The sequence below is a fragment of the Pelodiscus sinensis genome, chromosome 1 (genome assembly GCF_049634645.1).
Source record: "Pelodiscus sinensis isolate JC-2024 chromosome 1, ASM4963464v1, whole genome shotgun sequence".
In the NCBI taxonomy this organism is placed as follows: domain Eukaryota; kingdom Metazoa; phylum Chordata; order Testudines; family Trionychidae; genus Pelodiscus; species Pelodiscus sinensis.
The window spans coordinates 197,539,969-197,554,793 of record NC_134711.1 but is presented as its reverse complement, the minus strand read 5'-3'; the positions used below and the strand labels follow the sequence as shown (position 1 = coordinate 197,554,793).

Sequence of the window (14,825 nt, the reverse complement as noted above, 5' to 3'; positions counted from 1 at the left end):
CTACAAATCTGTTTTTTTTAAAGGTCACATTGGCATAATCTATTTATAGAAGATACTGAATTGTATTCTGTTCTTCAGTTATTATTACTTCTATCTCCAAAAACAGTTACATTCCTTCTTCAATTCATCTGCATGCTTTCTTGTTCAGACTGGAAAAATAAGCACACTCCATATATATAAAAAGCAGGTAACAAGTTAAAAAATTGCTGATGAACTGACAAATAGGCCAAAGAGTATGTTCTTGATAATTATTTTGAAGTTAATACAAATAAATATAGTCCCAGTTCCTTTCCCCCAATCTTGATATTAATAGAAACCTATAAGAATTCATTTAATTATAAATTCACCATGGACTTTCTTCCAAGGGGGATTAAATACTATTTAATCCAAAGAGTATATTAAAACTAACATTTTGAAACTACAGAATACAGGACATTCAGGGTTACAATTTCTACTTTCACAGTAATTCTATATTTTGTGCATATACATTATGGCATGATAGTAAATATATTGAAAAGAATGTATTAGGCAGACATTTAGCTGCAGTATATAAAGGGATAAGACACACATGGAAAAGACATTTCAGACATTTGTGTCAGACTTAGAAGAGCTGGGTTCAGTTCCATTCTCTGACAGACTTATTGCTGTAAGACCTTTCATAAGCCACTTACTTAACCTGCCTCACAGCAGTAATCAGAGGATAAATATATTAAAACAAAGTGAAACTTTCAGATACTACAGCTATAGGAACAATATTACTACCATGGCTAGAACATCTCCTGAAAAGTTCACTTAATCTGCAAGCAAACTAACAAAGCATGACTTGTAACAATGCGGACTACTGATTTGATATTATGATCTAGATCTTGGTTACTCAACATGCAGCCATGGCCTGTTTGTTTGCGACCCACGGTGCAGTTTGGATTCATGCGGGGCTCCACACATGTCCCGTGGGTGGGAGCCAAAACAAAAAAGTAGTCAATATAATGGTCTTCTGTTGATATGTGTGTTAATAGTTAAATTCCTGGACTGTCATTGCTCATTAAAAGTGCTGTCATATGGGTGGAAATCGGGTAGATATTGCATTCTATTAGTATCAGCAGAACTGACTTAAATGGGGCCTGTGTGTTGTATCGTCTTGCTTTAATGTTTGTATTCATGCCCATCAGTGTGAAAGAAGCTATTTGCATATATTTGCACATGTATTTGCACGTATATGCAACCACACTTAAGTTGCGACCATTGGCATGTGCTATGAGTATCATTGTGGCCCCCGGGGCTTCCAAAGTTGAGTAGCCCTGATCTAGATTCTTATTTAATCAAAGGAATGTTTCATTTTGTTTACCAAAAAAAGTTAGTGCTTCACTAGTCAGATTGAGGTGTATTGACATGAACCATATTTTGGGGAATTTTATGTTTGAGGGAGAAGGAAGAAAGCTGAAAAAATTTAAGGCATTTTACATCAAAGTGGTTTTATATTCACTAGAGGACATTAAAATGTTGAGCACTGCTTAAACCTGTACCCAACAACAACAGATCCTGCATTTTTGTGTTTTTTACTTGAGCACTTGGTTGTAAGACTGTAAAGATAAACTATACCAAATTATACAGTAGATGTGTAAGGGTTGGGTTTTTTTTTTTAATGTTTTACAATCGCTGGTCAGGATTAAGTTGTCAGGGTGACTATAATCTGAGATTGATATTATTTACAGTATTAAATCAAAGTGAATAAAAATGAATTAACTTGAGGCCAAATCCTATCATTCTTGAACACCCAAATTTCCTGGGAGGACTGAAAGATTTGATCCAGAATCCACTTTTTATTTTATTTATTATATTATTATTAACTTTGATTTAACAAACTAAGTAATACCAGTTCCAAGTTTTAGGTGATTTGTCTTCAGTCAATGAAGACATATCTGAATAAGAACACCAGGAATGTCCTTGTGGAATAAATGATTTCCAAAAGCAGGGTTTGTGGTAATTCGCAACAGAAGCATAACTGCCTATCCCTCATAGGACATGTCTAAACTACATTTTTCTTTCAAAAGAAGATATGCAAATGTGGTGTGAATTTGCATATCTTCTTCCGATTGCTATTTCAAAAGAGGTTTTTCAAAAAAGCAAGCAGTTTAGACATGGTTCTTTTGAAAAAGTGGGTTCATTTTTTGAGGAAAAAGGGTTATTTCAAAAAAAGTTTTTTTTTTTAAAGAACCATGTCTAGACTGCTTGCTCTTTCAAAAAACCTCTTTTGAAAAGGCGATCAGAAGAAGATATGCAAATTCGCACCAAATTTGCATATCTTCTTTCAAAAGAAAAACTTAGTCTAGACGTGCCCATAATGTTCAGAACCTTAAGAGATGTTGGGATTATATGAATGGAGAATCTCATTTAGTTCAATTAATTGAGCTAGAGTTTTAAAGCTCAAAGTTTTCTGGTATCACAGTCATCTGGGCTAGCACATCATGCAGGTGAAGAAACATCAAATGAAGTTAATGTGCCATTTGGCTTTTACTTATTTAGGCCCAAATTCTGCACTGGTATCTTCTAGTGCAGACTGTACCACTTGTGCAAAGTTCCACTGATTTCAGTGGGGGTATGCATTAGTGAAAAAGGAGCTTATGCTAGTAGATCCCAATGAAGGATTGAGGCCTTAGTTACTGCTCACATTTTAAACTTCAATACACCTGAAATTTATCTTATGTCATTAATTCTTGTTAGGCTACCTCCCCCCTCGAGTGTCTATTGTTTTCAATGCTTGTTATTTACTTATAAAAAAAAATCAGACACCACAAGTTGAACTGCATGTATTTTGTCATTTTTGATGGACTTTTGTAATATGTATTAAACAATAAGAACTTGGAAATTTTACCAATGGGAAACATTATTCAACAACCACAATAAAATCAACTTTCCATCTTTTCCCTGTGCAACACTTATAGGGTTGCCATATACCTTCACAAAAAATCCTGAACATGGAGGGGAAAAAAATTGGTTGAGCAAAAGAAAAAAAAGGGGGAGGGGCAAACTTTACATGTCCGGTATTTTCCTTTTTTTTTAATTTTAAACTGAAGAGAAGAATCAATTACCGGACTGTGCAAGCAAAAACCGGACACCTGGCAATGCTAAACACTTATAAATCGTATTACTAATGTTAAGCCAAAATAAACATTAGAAGCCATTACAATGGATGCACAAGTGATTAAAGAGCACATTCAGCAATTTGTCCTCTTATTTGCTGCACTGATTGTTAAGGAAAGATCAGCATCCAATAATTGTGTTTTGTGTTTTCTACTTCCACGTCAGTCAATCAACAGGGTGTAATAAGGGCAGAATTTGACTATGATATTTAAGTATCGATTGTATAATATCATTATTGAATAAGGAATTTTTGGTGGGGGCAAATTTCTAAAATTGCAATCTGCTATTGAATCATTTGAATAACTGCTATTTAATTTACTTTACTAGTTCCTTACAAATCTCAGAATTTCTCATTTGAACATAAAATCATCAAAAAACATGTTTCCTGTCAATATTAATTAATGTGAACAATTAAAGACTTGTGCTGCTCTACATAAAATTAGACAAATTCATCAATACAGAGGAAGTGTCATCTTCTAATCTGAAGCATATTCATGCAGATTTCAGGATTTTTTTTACATCTGATTATATGCACGCATTTTAATATCTTTTCAATATGCTCACTGTGTCTCATCTTAAAATGTGTCCCTAAAATTGGTAATGCATAAAATACAACATACAATGGATTGATTTTGCATAATTTGCCTCATTTTTTTAATTGATGAACCATCATGCCTTATAAGTGGAAAATAAAATGTTTTTATCTATCATTTGTGAGTTATAATAATGAATGCAAAAACTATTCACTCCATATCTTTCCTTTTTCTAGTTACACAATTCTGTTTGCAAATTTGAATTTTAAAAGATACTAGGGGGCTACACCCGCTGCTTGCTACGCTTGCCAACCTGCCCTTTCTCTAGCGGCTTTTGTGGCCACATGATGATGTGAGAGCATGATGATGTCATTCTGTCGCCCGACAAGAAAAACTTTTGTATATATAGAGAGAGATTATAAGCTCATATACACTTTATATGCACATGTACTATAAAGTACTGTTGTAGTGCATTAGATTTAATACATACAATTGTAAATTACATAGGAAATACAGGCAGTCCCCGGGTTACGTACAAGATAGGGACTGTAGGTTTGTTCTTAAGTTGAATCTGTATGTAAGTCGGAACTGGCGTCCAGATTCAGCCGCTGCTGAAACTGACCAGCGGCTGACTACAGGAAGCCCGAGGCAGAGTTGCTCTGCCCCGGGCTTTCTGGAATCAGCCTCTGATCAGTTTCAACAGGCTGAATCTGGACGCCAGTTCTTACATACAGATTCAACTTAAGAACCCCAGGCATCCCCAAGTCAGCTGCTGCTGAAACTGATCAGCGGCTGATTCCAGGAAGCCCGGGGCAGAGCAACTCTGCCTCGGGCTTCCTGTAGTCAGCGCTGGTCAGTTTCAGCAGTGGCTGACTTGGGGACGCCTGGGGCAGAAAAGCTGGGGTGCTGCTGGGTTGCTCCAGTAGCGCCGCTCCTTGGAAACTGAAACTGACCAGCAGCGGCTGAATCAGGACGCCTGGGGCAGAGCAGCTGGGGTGCTGCCGGGTTGGTCCAGTAGCGCCCAGAGCAGTGCTGCCGGAGCAACCGGCAGTGCCCCAGCTGCTCTACCACAGGCATCCAGAGAAAAGCCTGGTCTGCTGGGGGGGGGGGCGTACTAGCTGCGCCCCCCCCCCCCCAGCAGACCAGGGAGACGCGGGCGGCGGACCGAGACGCACCGCGGTCCCGCCGCCTGGGTCCTCTGCGGCTTTGCTCCGCGTCTCCCTGGTCTGCTGGTTTCCAGCAGACCAGGGAGACACGGAGCAAACCCCGTTCGTAACTGCGGATCTGACATAAGTAACTCAGGGACTGCCTGTACAGAAATTACTGTTATAAAACGGATCTAACTTTATGTATTTCAACTAACCAAGTCACAAGAGAAATGGGAAGGCTACAATGCATGCTTCACTTAACATTATAACTGATATTTTGAAATTACAAAAGATAGGACATTTCTTGGGCTGGGTTGTAATTGCCAGCTGTAACACTAGGAATCACAGCCCTTAAGAGGGCAGACTATTCCATCATACTTACTGGCCCAATGAGTTCTCGTCACTAAAGGACCTCTTCCAAATACAGCACCTGAATCCTCGGTCTTCTTTTAAAATAAACAGTTATTCAATGGTTCAGGATTAGATCATCTAAATAGGTCTCCTCTCCATTTTATTCTCTATCATCTTATTCCATATTTGCTGTTATTGGACATAAGTACTCTGGTATACTATTACATGCATAGTTTTTTCTTTGTGGGTCACAGTTCCCACGCAATCTTTGGGTCACAAAATGAGTCAGCACTCTTAGGTTTTGTTCCCACTTCTGATTTTTATCCATTTTTTCCTCACATAAAAACTAGCCTTGCAGACAGAGATAATGCTTTCCATGAGAAATATTCCACCAGAATATTTCCCCTGCTTAGCATACTTTCCCTTAGCACTCCAGGTTCTGCCTATTTTTTTTGACAACCAACATCTAAAGTACTCTGGCTATAAATCATCTTTACTATTTTCCATATAAAATTGTATGCACCTGATTGTAAATAGAAGTCATAATACCTGACATCCCTATTTTCTACTTTAAAAGGATTACGTTAGGTATCTTAAAATGCAGTTGGAAAGTATGACTAGACTGGATTTTCTATACATTTTTGCTTTCTGTACCTGACCTACTGCAAGAGTGTACACAAATGTGTTAGCTGAAAAAATGCTGACTTGTTCACTTGTATTTTTCTTCCCATTTACATGTTCTCACTTTACGAAACCAGTAACTGCAATTCCACATAACCACTAATGTTATACCCAATTCTTGAGTGCTCAACATAAGTGTTCTGAAGAGTTCAAATTCTATTTACAATAATGGTACAAGCATGTATAAGGATATATTCTGCATCTTATTCAGCCAAAACGTGTTGGGAGAATGGTTTTAAACTGGATGGCTGTAACTTTAATAATGTTTACCTTTAATGGGGGGAAGGGTGTTAAACCACCCTGCTCCCTCATCATGCACAAACACACCAAAAAACAACAACAAAAATCCTCTAGGTATTTACTTGGATGTAGTATAGTATTCAGTGGCTTCCTTAACAAACAATCATTAATTAGGAGAGCTAGCAGTTTCTCGAGAATACAATATTAAAGTCACAACTACAAACTATCCCAACGAAAAGGAAAGATAGAGAGTAAGAGACATGAGGAGCTCTTTAATGACCTAAAAATAAAAAATAAATCCCACAAAAAAAAGAAATATGGACAAATTCCTAGAGAAATGTACAAAAAAGAGCACAAGCAAATAAGGACAAAATCAGAGAGGCTAAGGCACAAAATAAGTTACTCCTAACAAGAAATTAAGAGGTTCTTTAAATAAATTAGCTGCAAGGCAAAGATGAAGGAAAATGTAGGCCTTCTACCTAGGGTAGGAGGAGAGCTAAGTATAAATCATAGAAATGCAGGGCTGGAAAGAACCTCAAAAAGTCATCAAGTCCAGCTCCATGCACCAAAGCAGGACCAAATACATCTAAATTATCCCTAAGAGGTGTTTGTCTAACCTATTCTTAAAACCTCCAATCTCACAACTTCCCTCAAATAAATTCTGGAATGTAATTATGGTTATAGTTGGACAACTTTCAAGCTTCTCCAAATATCTCACCTAAATGTCTCTTGCTGCAGACTAAGCTCATTAATTCTTCTCCTACCTTCCATCAACATGGAGAATAATTGATTATGACCCTCTTTATAACAGCCATTACCATATCTGAAGACTTATCAGGTCCCTTCTAAGTCTTCTTTTCTCAAGATTAAATATGCCCTTTTTTAACATTTCATCATAGGGAGGGTTGTCTAAACCTTTTATCATTTTGTTGCTCTCTTCTGGACTCTCCAATTTTTCCACATTGTTCTTAATAGGTCCTGGATACAATACTTCAGCTAAGACTTACCAGTAGCGAGGTTCATGCAATCCCTAATACACAAAAGCAATCACCTCCCATGTCTTACATACAACATCCCTGTTAATATATCCAATAATGACATTAGCCTTTTTGACAACTGCATTACATTGTTACTGCATAGTCAATTTTGTGACCCACTCACCTGTACTACCATCTAGCCAATTATTCTCTATGTTGGAACTGAACATTTGATATTTTCTTCTTTAGAGAGATACTTTCCACTTGTCTTAATTGAATCTTATCTTGTTGATTTTGGCCCAACACTCTAATTTGTCAAGGTCATTTTGAGTTCTAATCCCCAAAGTGTGTGTTCTTAATCTACAAATTTTATAAGCTTACTTTTCTCTCCATTATCCAAGTAACTAATGAAAATGTGTCATAGTATCAGATCTAGAACTAATCCCTGTGCAAACCCCACTAAATATGTATTCCCAGTTTGACAGCAAACCACTGATAACTACTCTTTTAGTATGATCCTTCAACTAATTGTGCATTTATTTTAGGGTAATTTCACCTAGACTACATTTCTCTAATTTGTTTACGAGAACATTATGGAGAACTCTGTCAAAAGATTTCCTAAAAACAAGATATTTTTCATCCAGAGACAACTGGAGAGAGGGAACCCAAGGGAGGGCATCAGCCATGTGATTAGCCCTTTCCCCCTGCCCAAGGATGGGATAGAACAACCCTCCTTTCTCCACAGACCCCGTTTTACCTTGCCTCTGCTCTGCCCCTACCCTGCCTCTTCACCCAACCAAGGCAACCTAAGGGAATAGCAGGGCCAGGGGCCTGCAGCAGCAGCAGGGGTCCTTTGTCTCCCTCCCCTCCCCTGCACTCCACTCCACTCCCCTGCGGAAGTAGTATAAGAATCAGAGCAAGGTGTCCCCAGTTCATTTTGCTCTCCTGGCCATGTTGCTCCACTCCCATAGGGTATGCAAGGCAGTCCCACCCTTTCCTGGATTGGTGTGCTACAAGGGCAAAGCAGCTGGACCATCTTGTACCACTTCCCTCCACCATTGCCTGTGACTGCAGTTCCACTCTCCCCCCCAATGGGACAGGTGTTCCCTTCTCACCCATGGTGTTTGGGGCACATAACCCCTTGTTTCCTCGCTCCCTCTCTCCCTCCCCACCACACACACACACACACACACACACACACACACACACGTCTCTGATTACATCTATTGCATCCCATCATCCACTAGGCAAGTAACTGTGGAAGAAATTAAATTGCTTTGGCATTTGTTCCTGATAAATCCATGCTGGCTATTCCTTATAGACCTATTATACTGCAGATTCTTACAAACTGATTGTTTAATAATTTGTTCCAATATCTTTCTATGTACCAATGTTAGACTGATTGGTCTATAATTCCTAGGGTCCTCTTTGGTTTTCTTGTTAAAAATAGACTCTATGCTTGCCCTTCTCCCATTTACTAGGACATCATCCTTCCTCAATTAGGTCTTCAAAATAACTGCTAATGATGTTTAGATTGCTTAAGCTAGTTCTTAGAGTATCGTAGGATGAATTTCATCAGACCCTGCCAACTTGAGTACACCTAACTTATCTAAATAATCTTGAATCTGTTCTTTCCCTATTTTGACTCGTGTTCCTCCTTCCTTCTTATTAGTATTAATTGTGTTGAGCATCTAGTCACCTTCTTAACTTTTCTAGTTAAAGACTGAAGCAAAATAGACATTAAACACCTCAGCCCTCTTGATGTCATCAGATATGTCTCCTCCACTTTTCTTAGGGTACGTCTAGACTACCGCGTTTTGTCGACAGAAGTTTTGTCGACAGTATCTGTCGACAAAGAGCGTCCAGACACATTGAGTTCTGTCGACAAAGCAAGCTGCTTTGTCGACAGAACCCTGTAGTCTAGACGCAACCCTACAGGCAATAACACCTTCTGTTGACAGAACTCTGTCGACAGAAGGTGTTATGCCTCATAAAATGAGGTATACCAGCGTCGACAAAACTGCTGAGTTCTGTCGACGTTATGTCGACAGAACTCAGCGGTAGTATAGACGCTGGTATAGTTTTGTCGACAAAAGTCCACTTTTGTCGAAAAACTCAGTAGTCTAGACACACCCTTAATCTTTCTCTTGCTTCTAAAGTATTTATAGACCCTCTTCTTCTCTTTTACATCCCTTTTTTCACACAACACATAGTCAATCTGTGGAATTCCTTGCTAGAGGATGTTGTAAAGGCCAAGACTATCACAGAGTTCAAAAAATAATGAGATAAGTTCATGGAGATCAGGTCCATCAATGGCTATTAGCCAGGATAGGTAGAGATGGTGTTTGCCAGAGTCTGGGAATGGGCAGATGGATCTTATATTTTTATACCTTGCAAGGAACATATTTCATTTCATGGTTTAGCCTTTCTGATTCCATCCCCACATGATCAAAGTATTCTTTTGCACTTCTCCTTAGCAATTTTTCTGTGTTTCTACCTTCCGCAGGATTTCTTTCTGGTATAAGTCCTATTTTGATCTTGGATAGATGAGAGGAATACAGCTTCAGTGAAGTCAGTGCCAAAACTCCCATTGAAGTTAGCATAACATTTCACCCATTGCCATTAATCACCATTTATTTGATAAAATCAACTGTTGTGCACATGTCTAATTTTAAGATTTACTGGTATATTATCTCAAGGAATTATTGTGAATAAATTTTTAGCTCTATACTCAAATTTAGTAATAGCCATATAAAAAAATCATTCTTTCTTAATAGTAAACCATTGTAGCAGTATACCATACAATTCTTACACACTGAATTTGGTAGTTATAGGCTCTGGCTTAAAATCAATTGTTTATTTTGCATGGCTTAAAAAAAATATTTCAGCCATGTACCAAAATAAGCATGTAAAATCCTTGCAATATATTGCCCTTGGAAAGCATTTTAACAGTACTCCAGAACTATTTTAAAAATAAAAGGAAAACTCTTCTATAAACTACATGAAAATAAAATAATTTTTATATTAATTATTATGGATTTCATATATGTAAAAAACACAGAAAAATGGGGTTTTGATATATATAATTTCATATAAAGAAAGAATGAAGAACTTGATTTCATAAACCATGGCGACTGCAGCAGAATCACTGTACAGACAATAAAACATCCAAATGAAATGTGAAGAAATTATTGTTAAAATTGTAAACATTATGTAAACTTAAACCATACAGAGTCTTTCTTCCACTTGTAAGAGTATGTTGCAAACTGTTATTCAACAGGATTTATTCAGCTTTCATCAGATACAAATACCACAAATGCCCATTTCAATGATTTGATGTGCTACCAAAAACAACATCCTTCCTTTATGAGTATGATGTGGCAGAGGTGAGCGAAAAGTTGCAGAGAAGTGATGGGTCCTTGACCCTTCCTGCCTGCAAATGCAAGGATAAGATACATAAAATGTGTGCAACAGTACCTTACTGCCTCTCCCAAACACAGGGAATTGCACACTCCCACCTACTGCCCATTGTCAACATGTGCATGTGTGGGAGGAACTTAAGGGTCATGCAACTGACCTAATTCCTTTAGGGTCACAGAGAACCAATAGACGTGATAACGGGTTTCCAAGACAATCTCTTAACCCAGTTTTAGTCTGACAGAGGTGTGTTGGCAGGGGGAAGAAAAGCTGAAAACAGCATTCTGATATAACTTTCTCTCTGGTACACCCACACACAAAGCCAGAATTATTTTGTTTTGTGTATGCATCGCTGTGGTATACAGTAAAGTGGAAGAGTGCCAGGTACCATAGACATATCTAAATCTGCATAGCAGCTCCTTCATCAATAGGCTTAGGAGGACAGAAACAAGGGAATACATTATTAATCAGAGAAATAAGGAATCCAAGGGAACATTTTATTAATGTTCTTAGAAATACTGAACCATGTATCTGCAAAGAGCTTAATACAAGATACCCACTAAAATCCCATGTCCCTGCAGGATCTATTTTACGATGCCCCCACAAAACTGACAATAGCAACTGATGTTATAGAAATAGATAAAATGGGGTAGAATGTCTTAAGTTAGCATAAACCAATTTATAATACATCAGTAACTGAGCAATACTGCAATGATTCCTAGTGCAGTTAGAACCTCTCTGGTCTGCCACCCTTGGGACCTAACTGGTACCAAATAAGGGAATTTGCTGGACCAGAGGAGGTCAATGTCAGCCTTCTGCTGACACCACAGGTGACAGGACTCCACTCAAGCAGCAGCAGAAGGGATGGAGCAAGAGTGGGGGGGTGAGACACTCAGTGGGAGAGATGGGGCAACTGTAGAGCCCTGTGGGCAGGGGCCAGGGGCAAAGTCCCACTGTTGGCCGTCTGCACACCCAGCCCCTGCCACCGGCTACAAGGCTGTGCTCCCAGCTCCTGGCTGTGAAGCCCCACACACAACCTCTTATCCTGAGTGTCCTTCTGCTCCTGCTCCTTCCCTTCTCTCCCTGAGCTTAAATGCTTCCAATCTGCTATTTGCAGCACTCTGGAAGGGCTGGGGAGGTCTGGCTGAGCATAAGAGCCTTGGCTTTTTCTCATGAGTGTTCCATTCCTGGTGCACCCACAGATGTTGCCAGAAGAGGGAAGTCTGTATCATACAAGTATGGACTGTAGTAACTTTCTAAAATATACTTTTGGAAAATAACAGAATAAAGCTATTAATGTTGGACTGATATCTCACAATCTTCTACATTTATACCTTGAAAGTTGCACATTTCTGTTTCTATTGTTTGTTTAATGACAAGAAATACTGATGATGCCCTCAATTTAGTATGACCCCTTCCTTCACACATCAGTCTGCCTGAAGATGTAACTTGCATAAGAACCAAACTAAGAAATGTACGACTATTTCCTGATATACTGAATATTTGAATTTTAAAATAATTTACCAATTTGGAAGTAAACAAACTAACTATAATTTGGTATATACTATATGTTGACAGGACTGGTCTTGAGATAAGCTGACAATCTGTGTGTGTTTCTTTTTTAAATAAGCAGTTCTGAAAAATATTTCAACAAGTTTTTTTTTTATTCTCCAATCTATTTTCACAGTCATAAAACACTTCTAATAATCCCCTTTTACAATGAAACTCATGATTAATTGCTTAATGATAATGGTCAGGTAAAAGGACACTTCACAACTTTCTAAAATGTATTGTCCAATTTCTTATTTAAAATCAAAGAAATCTAAGATTAGCTAATAAATGTAACTTTGTTACTACAGGTTGAATCTCTCTTGTCTGGCACTTTCTGGTCCAGCAATATCCATGATCCTGCTGAACCATCGATGTTGCTGGAACAGATTGTCACTGGACTAGAGACCTGGGTGGCCACAAGGTTAGCTGCAGCAGCTCTGGGGCAATGGAGCCGAGGCAGCCCCGGCAGCCTTGGGGAGCACAGCCCCAGTAGCCCCAGAGCAGTACCAGTGTCTGAGTGGCCCTGGGACTGTGGAGTTGAGGTGGCCCCAGAACATCGGAGTCCCAGTGGTCCCGGAGCATTGGGGCTGTAGCAACGGCACCTGATGAGGAGAGGGCCTGGTGGCCCCGAGACAGTAGAGCTGCCGTGGCAGATACTAGCAGGCAGTGCTGAAAGGCAGTGGCCTCTGAGTAGGGGAGCTCTGCTAGGTCTGCTTGGGACCCTGGGACAGCTTGGAGTCCCAGCAGCAAAGGGATGGAACTGACCTCCCCAGTCCAGCCAACTCCCTCATTTGGGACCAGGGAGGGCCAAACTGTATTCATGTAACCCTTTGTCTCCCCCACTCTTTCCTTTCCCCCTTCTTTGCGTTTTATAGAAAATTGTTAAATTCTGTATAAGGACAAGATGTTGGAGGGGGGAGGATTATTTTATTGTCTGTTTATACACTGCTCAGCACACTGGGCCCCCACCTTGATTGGTGCTTTTGGGCACCAAAAGAAGGTAACTTTACAGGTAACTTACTATTTCTGGTCTGATCAAAACAAAACTATTGACCAGAGAATATCTTTGTTATAAAAGAGCGTATATTGCACTCTGTGAGTTATTTATTTTCAGTTTTAGACATGTTGTTAAAAACACATACTGAGGATTCATCAATGTAAAAACATTAGCAAAGTTGTGGTGGAGCAACTTTAGAAATCACCAATGTGTTACAGTTTCCTCAAGCCCATTTCAATCATGTTTAGGCCAGGGTAAGGGAAAGAAATTGCACTTGTTAAACTGGTTGATTATCTCCTGACACTGGATTAGCTAAAGTGCCCATACTGATTTTTTGCATCTGCCTTACCAGTTTCTGACATCCCCTGACTACACATTTTTGTTGATGTCTGCAAATGTGGTTTGAATTGCTTCAGTGACTCCATTTCTTTTTCTATAAAAGGTTTCAGAGGATAGTTGGCGGCAATCAATCTTCTGCCTGAGCCTGCTCTCAACTGGGGTGCAGCAGTCTCCTGTTTCATTATTCTATCCTGTTTAAAGCTGAGATGGAGTGGGCTGGTGAGAGGATATCCACTGTGGTGTAAGCTGAAGACATTCAGCCTTCCACTTTCACCACACCTGGCTCATGTAGAAAAAGGGATTGAGTCTCCACGCTATTTACATGGTAACATAAGAGAATAGAGAATTTGATGCGTGATATCTACACAATATCCTTGGCATTTCTAAACTTTACAGATGACAATTTCCTAGCTCAAAAAGCATTTCAGCATACTGGGAAAGGAAGGAAGAATTCTATATTAGAACTTGTCCTAATACATAAAGAGGAACTGATCACAGAACTAAAAGTTAAGGGAAGCTTAACATTAGTGATTGTGACATGCATGATCAAACTTATGAAATGAATAAAGGCCAGAGCAGTAATCTATACATTTTGTGCTTTGGTGCTTTAATAGGGCCAGTTTTACAAAGCTGATAATAATGATAAGGTATATCAGTTGGAAGGAAGAATTTCATCAGAAAAATGTGAATAATTAGAAATAATTTAAGGATTTGTTACAGAAGGGTAGTTATGTTAGTCTGTTTCAGCAAAGACAACAAAGTGTCCTGTGGCACCTGGAAGACTAACAAATTTATTTGAGCATAACCTTTTATGAGCTGGAGCCCACTTTGTCAGATGCATTAAGTGGAAACTTCAGTTTGGCAGGGATATATACATACATACAAAAATGGGAGCGTTACATTATTATGTGGAGGACTAGTGCTAATGAGGCCAATTCAATCGGGATGGATGTGGCCCACTCCCAACAGTTGATAAGATGTTGAGAAAACCACAAATGGGAAAATTACTTTTGTAATGAGAGCCATTTCCAGTCTCTATTTAGACCCAGACTGACAGTGTCAAGTTTGCATATGAATTTCAGCTCTGTAGTCTGTTTTTGAAGGTTCTTTGCTGAAGTATGACAACTTTCAGGTCTGCTACTGAGTGTCCATAGAGATTGAAATGTTCTCCTACTAATTTTTGAATGTTACCTTTCTTGATATCCATTTATTCATTTGTGGAGAGACAGTCTGGTTTGGTCAATGCACATGGCAGAGGAACATTGCTGACACATGAAGGCAAATATCACATTGGTAGATGTGCAGGGTAAAGGAGCCTCTGATTTATGGCTGATGTGGTTAGGTCCTATGATGGTGTCACTAGAGTGGAACTGCATACCACACTAAAGAAATGGCAATCCTAGAATTAATCCCTCCAACAATCGCCAAAGGCCACAATCCCACAATTGAG

The 14,825-nt window shown here is 39.0% G+C and overlaps 1 protein-coding gene across 4 annotated transcripts in view; it reads right to left on the bottom strand.

Annotated features, from left to right (window-relative positions):
* The window catches only part of CFAP47 (cilia and flagella associated protein 47), a 665,273-nt gene that overhangs the window by 368,786 nt on the left and 281,662 nt on the right, over nt 1-14,825 (bottom strand). Inside the window, exon 41 of one of the 4 annotated variants that reach the window (XM_075913265.1) lies at nt 10,193-10,504. The exons of the other annotated variants lie outside the window; for them this stretch is intronic. Coding sequence (XP_075769380.1) covers nt 10,369-10,504 — 136 coding nt within the window. The 3' untranslated portion in view covers nt 10,193-10,368. Of the gene's footprint in view, nt 1-10,192; nt 10,505-14,825 lie in introns of those variants that run through there. 4 annotated transcript variants of the gene reach the window in all.